Source organism: Salmo salar, chromosome 19 (genome assembly GCF_965601325.2).
Source record: "Salmo salar chromosome 19, fSalSal1, whole genome shotgun sequence".
In the NCBI taxonomy this organism is placed as follows: domain Eukaryota; kingdom Metazoa; phylum Chordata; class Actinopteri; order Salmoniformes; family Salmonidae; genus Salmo; species Salmo salar.
This window is the reverse complement of record NC_138309.1, coordinates 90,741,151-90,755,732: the sequence shown is the minus strand read 5'-3', so window position 1 is coordinate 90,755,732 and position 14,582 is coordinate 90,741,151. Positions and strand designations below refer to the sequence as shown.

The window sequence follows — 14,582 nt, the reverse complement described above, 5'->3', positions numbered from 1 at the left end:
TGTATCTATAACTGTATTCTACAGGTTGGCTATAGGCTGTATCTATAACTGTATTCTACAGGTTGGCTATAGACTGTATCTATAACTGTATTCTACAGGTTGGCTATAGACTGTATCTATAACTGTATTCTACAGGTTGGCTATAGACTGTATCTATAACTGTATTCTACAGGTTGGCTATAGACTGTATCTATAACTGTATTCTACAGGTTGGCTATAGACTGTATCTATAACTGTATTCTACAGGTTGGCTATAGACTGTATCTATAACTGTATTCTACAGGTTGGCTATAGACTGTATCTATAACTGTATTCTACAGGTTGGCTATAGACTGTATCTATAACTGTATTCTACAGGTTGGCTATAGACTGTATCTATAACTGTATTCTACAGGTTGGCTATAGACTGTATCTATAACTGTATTCTACAGGTTGGCTATAGACTGTATCTATAACTGTATTCTACAGGTTGGCTATAGACTGTATCTATAACTTTATTCTACAGGTTGGCTATAGACTGTATCTATAACTGTATTCTACAGGTTGGCTATAGACTAACTTTATTCTACAGGTTGGCTATAGACTGTATCTATAACTGTATTCTACAGGTTGGCTATAGACTGTATCTATAACTGTATTCTACAGGTTGGCTATAGGCTGTATCTATAACTGTATTCTACAGGTTGGCTATAGGCTGTATCTATAACTGTATTCTACAGGTTGGCTATAGACTGTATCTATAACTGTATTCTACAGGTTGGCTATAGACTGTATCTATAACTGTATTCTACAGGTTGGCTATAGACTGTATCTATAGGTTGGCTATAGACTGTATCTATAACTGTATTCTACAGGTTGGCTATAGACTGTATCTATAACTGTATTCTACAGGTTGGCTATAGACTGTATCTATAACTGTATTCTACAGGTTGGCTATAGACTGTATCTATAACTGTATTCTACAGGTTGGCTATAGACTGTATCTATAACTGTATTCTACAGGTTGGCTATAGACTGTATCTATAACTTTATTCTACAGGTTGGCTATAGACTGTATCTATAACTGTATTCTACAGGTTGGCTATAGACTAACTTTATTCTACAGGTTGGCTATAGACTGTATCTATAACTGTATTCTACAGGTTGGCTATAGGCTGTATCTATAACTGTATTCTACAGGTTGGCTATAGGCTGTATCTATAACTGTATTCTACAGGTTGGCTATAGGCTGTATCTATAACTGTATTCTACAGGTTGGCTATAGACTGTATCTATAACTGTATTCTACAGGTTGGCTATAGACTGTATCTATAACTGTATTCTACAGGTTGGCTATAGACTGTATCTATAACTGTATTCTACAGGTTGGCTATAGGCTGTATCTATAACTGTATTCTACAGGTTGGCTATAGGCTGTATCTATAACTGTATTCTACAGGTTGGCTATAGGCTGTATCTATAACTGTATTCTACAGGTTGGCTATAGGCTGTATCTATAACTGTATTCTACAGGTTGGCTATAGACTGTATCTATAACTGTATTCTACAGGTTGGCTATAGACTGTATCTATAACTGTATTCTACAGGTTGGCTATAGACTGTATCTATAACTGTATTCTACAGGTTGGCTATAGGCTGTATCTATAACTGTATTCTACAGGTTGGCTATAGACTGTATCTATAACTGTATTCTACAGGTTGGCTATAGGCTGTATCTATAACTGTATTCTACAGGTTGGCTATAGACTATCTATTACTGTATTCTACAGGTTGGCTATAGGCTGTATCTATAACTGTATTCTACAGGTTGGCTATAGACTGTATCTATAACTGTATTCTACAGGTTGGCTATAGACTGTATCTATAACTGTATTCTACAGGTTGGCTATAGGCTGTATCTATAACTGTATTCTACAGGTTGGCTATAGGCTGTATCTATAACTGTATTCTACAGGTTGGCTATAGGCTGTATCTATAACTGTATTCTACAGGTTGGCTATAGGCTGTATCTATAACTGTATTCTACAGGTTGGCTATAGGCTGTATCTATAACTGTATTCTACAGGTTGGCTATAGGCTGTATCTATAACTGTATTCTACAGGTTGGCTATAGACTGTATCTATAACTGTATTCTACAGGTTGGCTATAGACTGTATCTATAACTGTATTCTACAGGTTGGCTATAGGCTGTATCTATAACTGTATTCTACAGGTTGGCTATAGACTGTATCTATAACTGTATTCTACAGGTTGGCTATAGACTGTATCTATAACTGTATTCTACAGGTTGGCTATAGACTGTATCTATAACTGTATTCTACAGGTTGGCTATAGGCTGTATCTATAACTGTATTCTACAGGTTGGCTATAGGCTGTATCTATAACTGTATTCTACAGGTTGGCTATAGGCTGTATCTATAACTGTATTCTACAGGTTGGCTATAGACTGTATCTATAACTGTATTCTACAGGTTGGCTATAGGCTGTATCTATAACTGTATTCTACAGGTTGGCTATAGACTGTATCTATAACTGTATTCTACAGGTTGGCTATAGGCTGTATCTATAACTGTATTCTACAGGTTGGCTATAGACTGTATCTATAACTGTATTCTACAGGTTGGCTATAGGCTGTATCTATAACTGTATTCTACAGGTTGGCTATAGACTGTATCTATAACTGTATTCTACAGGTTGGCTATAGACTGTATCTATAACTGTATTCTACAGGTTGGCTATAGACTGTATCTATAACTGTATTCTACAGGTTGGCTATAGACTGTATCTATAACTGTATTCTACAGGTTGGCTATAGACTGTATCTATAACTGTATTCTACAGGTTGGCTATAGACTGTATCTATAACTGTATTCTACAGGTTGGCTATAGGCTGTATCTATAACTGTATTCTACAGGTTGGCTATAGACTGTATCTATAACTGTATTCTACAGGTTGGCTATAGGCTGTATCTATAACTGTATTCTACAGGTTGGCTATAGGCTGTATCTATAACTGTATTCTACAGGTTGGCTATAGACTGTATCTATAACTGTATTCTACAGGTTGGCTATAGACTGTATCTATAACTGTATTCTACAGGTTGGCTATAGACTGTATCTATAACTGTATTCTACAGGTTGGCTATAGACTGTATCTATAACTGTATTCTACAGGTTGGCTATAGACTGTATCTATAACTGTATTCTACAGGTTGGCTATAGACTGTATCTATAACTGTATTCTACAGGTTGGCTATAGACTGTATCTATAACTGTATTCTACAGGTTGGCTATAGACTGTATCTATAACTGTATTCTACAGGTTGGCTATAGACTGTATCTATAACTGTATTCTACAGGTTGGCTATAGACTGTATCTATAACTGTATTCTACAGGTTGGCTATAGACTGTATCTATAACTGTATTCTACAGGTTGGCTATAGACTGTATCTATAACTGTATTCTACAGGTTGGCTATAGACTGTATCTATAACTTTATTCTACAGGTTGGCTATAGACTGTATCTATAACTGTATTCTACAGGTTGGCTATAGACTAACTTTATTCTACAGGTTGGCTATAGACTGTATCTATAACTGTATTCTACAGGTTGGCTATAGACTGTATCTATAACTGTATTCTACAGGTTGGCTATAGACTGTATCTATAACTGTATTCTACAGGTTGGCTATAGACTGTATCTATAACTGTATTCTACAGGTTGGCTATAGACTGTATCTATAACTGTATTCTACAGGTTGGCTATAGACTTTATCTATAACTGTATTCTACAGGTTGGCTATAGACTGTATCTATAACTGTATTCTACAGGTTGGCTATAGACTGTATCTATAACTGTATTCTACAGGTTGGCTATAGGCTGTATCTATAACTGTATTCTACAGGTTGGCTATAGGCTGTATCTATAACTGTATTCTACAGGTTGGCTATAGGCTGTATCTATAACTGTATTCTACAGGTTGGCTATAGGCTGTATCTATAACTGTATTCTACAGGTTGGCTATAGGCTGTATCTATAACTGTATTCTACAGGTTGGCTATAGACTGTATCTATAACTGTATTCTACAGGTTGGCTATAGACTGTATCTATAACTGTATTCTACAGGTTGGCTATAGGCTGTATCTATAACTGTATTCTACAGGTTGGCTATAGGCTGTATCTATAACTGTATTCTACAGGTTGGCTATAGGCTGTATCTATAACTGTATTCTACAGGTTGGCTATAGGCTGTATCTATAACTGTATTCTACAGGTTGGCTATAGACTGTATCTATAACTGTATTCTACAGGTTGGCTATAGACTGTATCTATAACTGTATTCTACAGGTTGGCTATAGGCTGTATCTATAACTGTATTCTACAGGTTGGCTATAGGCTGTATCTATAACTGTATTCTACAGGTTGGCTATAGGCTGTATCTATAACTGTATTCTACAGGTTGGCTATAGACTGTATCTATAACTGTATTCTACAGGTTGGCTATAGGCTGTATCTATAACTGTATTCTACAGGTTGGCTATAGACTGTATCTATAACTGTATTCTACAGGTTGGCTATAGGCTGTATCTATAACTGTATTCTACAGGTTGGCTATAGACTGTATCTATAACTGTATTCTACAGGTTGGCTATAGACTGTATCTATAACTGTATTCTACAGGTTGGCTATAGACTGTATCTATAACTGTATTCTACAGGTTGGCTATAGACTGTATCTATAACTGTATTCTACAGGTTGGCTATAGACTGTATTTATAACTGTATTCTACAGGTTGGCTATAGGCTGTATCTATAACTGTATTCTACAGGTTGGCTATAGACTGTATCTATAACTGTATTCTACAGGTTGGCTATAGGCTGTATCTATAACTGTATTCTACAGGTTGGCTATAGGCTGTATCTATAACTGTATTCTACAGGTTGGCTATAGACTGTATCTATAACTGTATTCTACAGGTTGGCTATAGGCTGTATCTATAACTGTATTCTACAGGTTGGCTATAGGCTGTATCTATAACTGTATTCTACAGGTTGGCTATAGACTGTATCTATAACTGTATTCTACAGGTTGGCTATAGGCTGTATCTATAACTGTATTCTACAGGTTGGCTATAGGCTGTATCTATAACTGTATTCTACAGGTTGGCTATAGGCTGTATCTATAACTGTATTCTACAGGTTGGCTATAGACTGTATCTATAACTGTATTCTACAGGTTGGCTATAGACTGTATCTATAACTGTATTCTACAGGTTGGCTATAGACTGTATCTATAACTGTATTCTACAGGTTGGCTATAGACTGTATCTATAACTGTATTCTACAGGTTGGCTATAGGCTGTGTCTCCCCCAGGTATATCTACCAACAGATCAAGAAGTATGAGAGTGAACGAACAGCCAATCAGAGCACATACTGGTGAGTTCCTTCCTGCTATCTCATATCCTGTTGTTTTCAGGAACATGATGAGATCAGTCACTAAATCCATGTTTATGTCCTGTTATGTACAATACCAGGAAAAATGTTTTTGAACACCTACTCATTCCAGGGTTTTTATTTGTAATATTTTCTACATAGTATAATAATAGTTAAGACATCAAAACTATGCAATAACACATATGTTATCATGTAGTAAGCAAAAAAGTGTTAAACAAATCAAAATATATTTGATATTTGAGATTCTTCAAAGTAGCCACCCTTTGCCTTGATGACAGCTTTGCACACTCTTGGCATTCTCTCAACCAGCTTCACCTGGAATGCTTTTCCAACAGTCTTGAAGGAGTTCCCACATATACCTGAGCACTTGTTGGCTGCTTTTCCTTCACTCTGCGGTCCAACTCATCCCAAACCATCTCAATTGGGTTGAGGTCAGGTGATTGTGGAGGCCAGGTCATCTGATGCAGCACTCCATCACTCTCCTTGGTCAAATAGCTCTTACACAGCCTGGAGGTGTGTTGGGTCATTGTCCAGTTGAAAAACAAATGATAGTCCCACTAAGTGCAAACCAGCATATCCTTGCAGAATGCTGTGGTAGCCATGCTGGTTAAGTGTGCCTTGAATTCTAAATAAATCACACAGTGTCACCAGCTAAGCACCCCTACACAATCACACCACCTCCTCCATGCTTCACGGTGGGAACCACACATGCAGACATCATCCGTTCACCTATTCTGTATCTCACAAAGACACAGCGGTTGGAACCAAAAATCTCAAATTTGGACTCATCAGACCAAAGGACAAATGTCCACCTGTCTAATGTCCATTGCTCATGTTTCTTGGCCCAAGGAAGTCTCTTCTTCTTATTGGTGTCCTTTAGTAGTGGTTTCTTTGCAGCAATTTGACCATGAAGGCCTGATTCATGCAGTCTCCTCTGAACAGTTGATGTTGAGATGTGTCTGTTACTTGAACTCTGTGAAGCATTTATTTGGGCTGCAATTTCTGAGGCTGTTAACTCTAATGGGAAAGGGAAAGGGCGATACCTAGTCATCCTAGTAACTTTGGGTCTTTCTTTCCTGTGGCGGTTCTCATGAGAGCCAGTTTCATCATAGCGCTTGGTGGTTTTTGCAACTGCACTTGAAGAAACGTTCAAAGTTCTTGACATTTTCCGCATTGGCTGACCTTCATGTCTTAAAGTAATGATGGACTGTTGTTTCTCTTTGCTTATTTGAGCTGTTCTTGCCATAACATGGACTTGGTCTTTTACCAAGTAGGGCTATCTTCTGTATACCTCCCTACCTTGTCACAACAGAACTGACTGGCTCAAACGCATTAAGAAGGAAAGAAATTCCCCAAATTAACTTTTAACAAGGCACACCTGTTAATTGAAATGTATTCCAGGTGACTACCTCATGAAGCTGGTTGAGAGAATGCAAAGAGTGTACAAAGCTGTCATCAAGCCAAAGGATGTCTACTTTGAAGAATCTAAAATGTAAAATATATATATTTTTCTTACAATATGATTCCATATGTGTTATTTCACAGTTTTGATGTCTTCACTATTATTCTACAATGTAGAAAATAGTAACAATAAAGAAAAACCCTGGAATGAGTAGGTGTGTCCAGACGTTTGAACTGGTACTGTAGCTGTGATGAGCCAGGCTAGCAGGGTGGCTGGGTAGGAGACGCACCTTGTAGTGTAATTAGTTCAGGTAACTGAATAGAAGAAAAGCTGGGGTTTTATTAAGCAAGGCTGACTGTACATGTCTTCCAACAGGGTGGTATTTGAGCTGCTCTGGAGAGACTATTTTAAGTTTATAGGAGCCAAATACGGAGACAGACTGTTTGACATCAAAGGTAAAGTTGGAAAGCCAGTTGTGTATGTTGTCTTCATCTGAAGCTTATTGCACATTATCTCATGGTTGTTATGTGTTCTCATCAGGCCTTCAGGACAAATCCATCCCTTGGAAGAAGGACATGAATCTGTTCAATGCATGGAAAGGTTAGGGAGAAATCATTACAAATCTGTAGTCTTTACAATACCACTCTGATCTAGGAGGTGACTACACAGAGCTGTATAAGGCAAGTATAGGGACTGAAAGTCTGTGGGATGCACTGTGATAAATATACCATGGAGTGGATACCGTAACAATGTTCAAACTAATATCTCTCAGACTACTGAGTTGTTGTAACTCCTCTGTCTCGTTATTCTAGAGGGTCGTACCGGGGTGCCGTTCGTTGATGCCAACATGCGAGAGCTGGCGCTGACAGGGTTCATGTCTAACAGGGGTCGCCAAAACGTAGCCAGCTTCCTCACCAAGGACCTGGGACTAGACTGGAGGATGGGGGCCGAGTGGTTCCACTACTTACTGGTGAGGCTCCTGGCCAGGGTTAGGACCTGGGTTGGGGTTAGGACCTGGGTCGGGGTTAGGACCTGGGTCGGGGTTAGGACCTGGGTCGGGGTTAGGACCTCGGTCGGGGTTAGGACCTGGGTCGGGGTTAGGACCTGGGTCGGGGTTAGGACCTGGGTCGGGGTTAGGACCTCGGTCGGGGTTAGGACCTAGGGCTGGACTGGAGGATCGGGGCAGAGTGGTTCCACTACTTACTGGTGAGGCTGGTGCCCAAGCCTTAATCAACCCCTAGCCCCTACCTTTGACCCCTTGTCTCCCTCTGCACTTAGATCTGAAAGGATAGGACAGATGTATCCAAGGTTGTTGGAACTCGACCCAGCCTGTGATAGGACAGATGTATCCAAGGTTGTTGGAACTCGACCCAGCCTGTGATAGGACAGATGTATCCAAGGTTGTTGGAACTCGACCCAGCCTGTGATAGGACAGATGTATCCAAGGTGGTTGGAACTCGACCCAGCCTGTGATAGGACAGATGTATCCAAGGTGGTTGGAACTCGACCCAGCATGTGATAGGGCAACATGTAACTATCATCCTAAGGCTTTATTTAGATAAATATATGACTGTGGGTATACCTATTGAATGGTTTCAGGTCACACCAGGCTGGTTAGGAGACCAGTAGTGGACAGTAACCTGACCAATCAGTTCCATCCCTCTACTTCCAGGTGGACCATGACGTGAGCAGTAACTATGGTAACTGGCTATACAGCGCGGGGATAGGAAATGACCCGAGAGAAAACAGGAAGTTCAACATGATCAAACAAGGACTCGACTACGACAACAACGTATGTTTCAGTCTGACCAGTAACAGTGTATAACTACCACAGCTTTACCTGAAGGAGACTGGAGATCATCCAGTCTCCAAAGCTAGTTGCTTCATAACTAGTTATCTGATGTTATGACGTCTGCTTCCTTGGGATTTACACGTAAAGGCAGGAGGACGCTCTAGCAATATACCGTACAATTACCCAGAACGTTTCTGCTATGACAACTTTGAGAAACTGTGTTTGTAATAACTAAGTGATTGTCCCCTTGAAGAGGATAGGAGACCATGTTAGACACGGGTTTTGTAATAAGTGATTGTCTCTTGTGGTGGAAATTCTACCTTTAACTAATAATGAGGAGAGGCATAGTCAATAATCAATCAAGGTATTACTTTTATTAAAAACGTATTATAATAAGGAGGAGGGCGCACCACCCACGCAGGTGAAATGAAGTGAGAGCCTCCTGTACAAAGAGTAGGTAATCCTTATATAGTCTAGCTGTCTTATGCAAACACATGATCTTATGTATGTGTGTGTGTGTACAGAAGGAGAGATGGAACTGGGTTACGGGGTACCGGGGTTCTTCCTCTAACAGTAGCTCAACGGTTCCCCCAAGTTGACTATAATGAAAAGGTTGTCTCAGTCTGTCGCAACGGAGTGAGGACAATAGGTGCCAAAGTGACAGGAAGTCACTCCAGACATACTTCCTCTGTCAGTAGCTCAACGGTTCCCCCAACTTGGGAAAGCAAGCACCTTTCGCTGTCGGCCCAAATGATGTACAGTCGTTGCCAAAAGTTTTGAGAATGACACAAATATTAATTTTCACAAAGTCTGCTGCCTCAGTTTGTATGATGGCAATTTGCATATACCCCAGAATGTTATGAAGAGTGATCAGATGAATTGCAATTAATTGCAAAGTCCCTCAAAGCCATGCAAATGAACTGAATCCCCCAAAACATTTCCACTGTATTTCAACCCTGCCACAAAAGGACCAGCTGACATCATGTCAGTGATTCTCTCGTTAACACAGGTGTGAGTGTTGACGAGGACAAGGCTGGAGATCACTCTGTCATGCTGATTGAGTTCGAATAACAGGAGTGGTGCTTGGAATCATTGTTCTTCCTCTGTCAATCATGGTAACCTGCAAGGAAACACGTGCCGTCATCATTGCTTTGCACAAAAAGGGCTTCACAGGCAAGGATATTGCTGCCAGTAAGATTGCACCTAAATCAACCATTTATTGGATCATCAAGAACTCAAGGAGAGCGGTTCAATTGTTGTGAAGAAGGCTTCAGGGCGCCCAAGAAAGTCCAGCAAGCGCCAGGACCGTCTCCTAAAGTTGATTCAGCTGTGGGATCGGGGCACCACCAGTACAGAGCTTGCTCAGGAATGGCAGCAGGCAGGTGTGAGTGCATCTGCACTACCTTTGGAGGATGGCCTGGTGTCAAGAAGGGCAGCAAAGAAGCCACTTCTCTCCAGGAAAAACATCAGGGACAGACTGATATTCTGAAAAAGGTACAGGGATTGGACTGCTGAGGACTGGGGTAAAGTCATTTTCTCTGATGAATCCCCTTTCCGATTGTTTGGGGCATCCAGAAAAAAACTTGTCCGGAGATGGCAGGGTGAGCGCTACCATCAGTCCTGTGTCATGCCAACAGTAAAGCATCCTGAGACCATTCATGTGTGGAGTTGCTTCTCAGCCAAGGGAGTGGGCTCACTCACAATTTGGCCTAAGAACACAGCCATGAATAAAGAATGGTACCAACACATCCTCCGAGAGCAACTTCTCCCAACCATCCAGGAACAGTTTGGTGATGAACAATGCCTTTTCCAGCATGATGGAGCACCTTGCCATAAGGCAAAAGTGATAACTAAGTGGCTCGAGGAACAAAACATCGATATTTTGGGTCCATGGCCAGGAAACTCCCCAGACCTTAATCCCATTGAGAACTTGTGGTCAATCCTCAAGAGGCGGGTGGACAAACAAAAACCCACAAATTCTGACAAACTCCAAGTATTGATTATGCAAGAATGGGCTGCCATCAGTCAGGATGTGGCCCAGAAGTTAATTGACAGCATGCCAGGGCGGATTGCAGAGGTCTTGAAAAAGAAGGGTCAACACTGCAAATATTGACTCTTTGCATCAACTTCATGTAATTGTCAATAAAAGCCTTTGACACTTATGAAATGCTTGTGAATATACTTCAGTATTCCATAGTAACATCTGACAAAAATATCTAAAGACACTGAAGCAGCAAACTTTGTGGAAATTAATATTTGTGTCGCTCTCAAAACTTTTGGCCACGACCGTACAGTTGAAGTCAGAAGTTTACATGCACTCAGGTTGGAGTCATTATTAAAACTAGTTTTTCAACCACTCCACAAATTCATTGTTAACAAACTATAGTTTTGGCAGGTCTGTTAGGACATCTACTTTGTGCATGACACAAGTCATTTTTCCAACAATTGTTTAGACAGATTATTTCACTTATAATTCACTGTATCACAATTCCAGTGGGTCGGAAGTTTACATACACTAAGTTGACTGTGCCTTTAAACAGCTTGGAAAACTCCAGAAAATGTCATGGCTTTAGAAGCTTCTAATAGGCTAATTGACATCATTTGAGTCAATTGGAGGTGTACCTGTGGATGCATTTCAAGGCCTACCTTCAAACTCAGTTCCTCTTCGCTTGACATCATGGGAAAATCAAAAGAAATCAGCCAAGACCTCAAAAAGAAAATTGTAGACCTCCACAAGTCTGATTCATCCTTGGGAGCAATTTCCAAACGCCTGAAGGTACCACGTTCATCTGTACAAACGATAGTACGCAAGTATAAACACCATGGGACCACGCAGCCGTCATACCGCTCAGGAAGGAGACACGTTCTGTCTCCTAGAGATGAACGTACTTTGTTGCGAAAAGCGCAAATCAATCCCAGAACAACAGCAAAGGACCTTGTGAAGATGCTGAAGGAAACAGGTACAAAAGTATCTATATCCACAGTAAAACGAGTCCTATATCGACATAACCTGAAAGGCCGCTCAGCAAGGAAGAAGCCACTGCTCCAAAACCGCCATAAAAAAGCCAGACTACGGTTTACAACTGCACATGGGGACAAAGATCGTACTTTTTGGAGAAATGTCCTCTGGTCTGATGAAACAAAAATAGAACTGTTTGGCCATAATGACCATTGTAATGTTTGGAGGGTTAGGGTTAGGGAGGCTTGCAAGCCGAAGAACACCATCCCAACCGTGAAGCACGGTGGTGGCAGCATCATGTTGTGGGGGTGCTTTGCTGTAGGAGGGACTGGTGCACTTCACAAAATAGATGGCATCATGAGGATGGAAAATGTGTGTGGACGTGGATATATTTAAGACATTAGTCAGGAAGGTAAAGCTTGATCGCAAATGGGTCTTCCAAATGGACAATGACCCCAAGCATACTTCCAAAGTTGTGGCAAAATGGCTTAAGGACAACAAAGTCAAGGTATTGGAGTGGCCATCACAAAGCCCTGACCTCAATCCCAGGGAATTTTTACTAGGATTAAATGTCAGGAATTGTGAAAAACTGAGTTTAAATGTATTTGGCTAAAGTGTATGTAAACTTCTGACTTCAACTGTATGTCCTACACACACACACACACACACACACACACACACACACACACACACACACACACGTAAAACATGAACCTTTCGCCCAGAAACAGGCTCCAGACATAACCACAGCTCTATCACTGGTGTGCAGAATATAACACTTTGCCATGTCTCCAGTTAAGCGAAGATGAACCAGTTATTTTCTGTCATCTCTTGGGTGAGCACCCAGATATCATGGGGTCCTGCTACACACACACAACAGTTAGAACAGGCCTCTTAATAATGCACACACACACTTTTCTATCTCATAGCCTGGTTCCTCTCTAGGTTTCTTCCTAGGGAGTTTTTCCTAGCCACCGTGCTTCTTTCACATGCATTGCTTGCTGTTTGGGGTTTTAGGCTGGGTTTCTGTACAGCACTTTTAGATATCAGCTGATGTACGAAGGGCTATATAAATAAATTTGATTTTGATTTGTCTATCTTATATGAGTTAGTTAAAGAAACTATCTCTAGACCAATGCCTAGGCTTAAAGAAGGATATTTCACTACACAAGCATTAGTAAGGTTTAACTTCAAAATGCCCTCACACTCTCCTCTTCAAGGGGACTATGTTAGACACTAGGTTTGTAATAACTACTGATTGTCTCTCCTCTTCAAGGGGACTATGTTAGACACTAGGTTTGTAATAACTAGTGATTGTCTCTCCTCTTCAAGGGGACTATGTTAGACACTGGGTTTGTAATAACTACTGATTGTCTCTCCTCTTCAAGGGGACTATGTTAGACACTGGGTTTGTAATAACTACTGATTGTCTCTCCTCTTCAAGGGGACTATGTTAGACACTAGGTTTGTAATAACTAGTGATTGTCTCTCCTCTTCAAGGGGACTATGTTAGACACTAGGTTTGTAATAACTACTGATTGTCTCTCCTCTTGAAGGGGACTATGTTAGACACTAGGTTTGTAATAACTACTGATTGTCTCTCCTCTTCAAGGGGACTATGATAGACACTAGGTTTGTAATAACTACTGATTGTCTCTCCTCTTCAGGGGGACTATGTTAGACACTGGGTCCCAGAGCTCAAGGGGATCAAAGGTGGGGAGGTCCACACCCCCTGGACCCTTAGCTCTGCCTCCCTGTCTCACGCACTGGTGTCCCTCAACGACACGTACCCTTCCCCCGTTGTCATGGCGCCAGAATGGAGTCGCCACACCAACAAGAAGCCGGTGGGTGTTGTTAAAGATGTGAATTTCATAGGAAGAGGAAGTGGTGTAGGAAACAACACTGTTTAGTGGTGTATGTAGAGCTACGTCTCTAGAATGGCTCTACCAGTTATGATAAAGTACAATCGGGGGGAGAAGGGCCTTGGTCAGGGAGGTGGCCAAGATCCCGATGGTCACTCTGACAGAACTCCAGAGTTCCTCTGTGGAGATGGAAGAGCCTTACAGTTTTTTTTTTTTTTTTTAATAGTTTCTTGTTTTCCCATTTTTTTTTTGTTTTTAGTAAATTGGCAAAATGTCTAAAAATCTGTTTTTGCTTTGTCATCATGGGGTATATTGTCTGTAGCTTGATGAGGAAAACAATTAATTTAATACATTTGAGAATAAGGCTGTAACGTAACAAAATGTGGAAAAAGTCAAGCGGTCTGAATACTTTCCGAATGCCCTGTATATAACATTCAAAGGACCCAAATGGTCATAAGAATAATTTAAGAATTGAATTGATTAATACATTTTTGTGCTAACAACCTGTCCCAGAAATACGTCACTTCACGGTCGTTGTCTCTTGAGACATTTGTTTTGTTATGTGAACCTGTCTTACAAAAAAGGTACTTCAAGGCTATTCTCTTGACACATCAATTTCAAACTTTTGGTTCTAAATGTAAAGTGATCTCTCCTGCAGACTGGTGCTGGGCCCTCGGCCAGAGGAAAGAAGGGTCCGTCCCACACCCCTAAACAACACAAGGACAGAGGAATAGACTTCTACTTCTCCAAGAGCAAGAACTTCTGATGGAGCAGACTGACTGAAATGACTGAAAGAACTGTTGGGCTTCCGCAAGGAAATGGTTTGACCCATCCCCGCTTTATATGGGTGGATGGGTGGATGCAAGGATGGGTGGATGGAGGGATGGAGGGATGGGTGGAGGGATGGAGGGATGGGTGGATGGAGGGATGGGTGGATGGAGGGATGGGTGGGTGGAGGGATGGGTGGATGCAAGGATGGAGGGATGGAGGGATGGGTGGATGGGTGGATGCAAGGATGGGTGGATGGAGGGATGGGTGGAGGGAGGGATGGGTGGGTGGGTGGATGGAGGGATGCAAGGATGGAGGGATGGAGGGATGGATGGGTGGAT

The 14,582-nt window shown here is 41.2% G+C and overlaps 1 protein-coding gene across 1 annotated transcript in view; it reads left to right on the top strand.

Annotated features, from left to right (window-relative positions):
* The window catches only part of cry-dash (cryptochrome DASH), a 41,196-nt gene extending 26,825 nt beyond the window's left edge, over nucleotides 1-14,371 (top strand). Inside the window, exons 7-13 of the mRNA XM_014159920.3 lie at nucleotides 5,351-5,440; nucleotides 7,236-7,315; nucleotides 7,401-7,460; nucleotides 7,673-7,830; nucleotides 8,533-8,652; nucleotides 13,279-13,455; nucleotides 14,132-14,371. Coding sequence (XP_014015395.2) covers nucleotides 5,351-5,440; nucleotides 7,236-7,315; nucleotides 7,401-7,460; nucleotides 7,673-7,830; nucleotides 8,533-8,652; nucleotides 13,279-13,455; nucleotides 14,132-14,239 — 793 coding nt within the window. The 3' untranslated portion in view covers nucleotides 14,240-14,371. The remainder of the gene's footprint in view (nucleotides 1-5,350; nucleotides 5,441-7,235; nucleotides 7,316-7,400; nucleotides 7,461-7,672; nucleotides 7,831-8,532; nucleotides 8,653-13,278; nucleotides 13,456-14,131) is intronic.
* The last annotated feature ends 211 nt before the right edge of the window (nucleotides 14,372-14,582 follow it).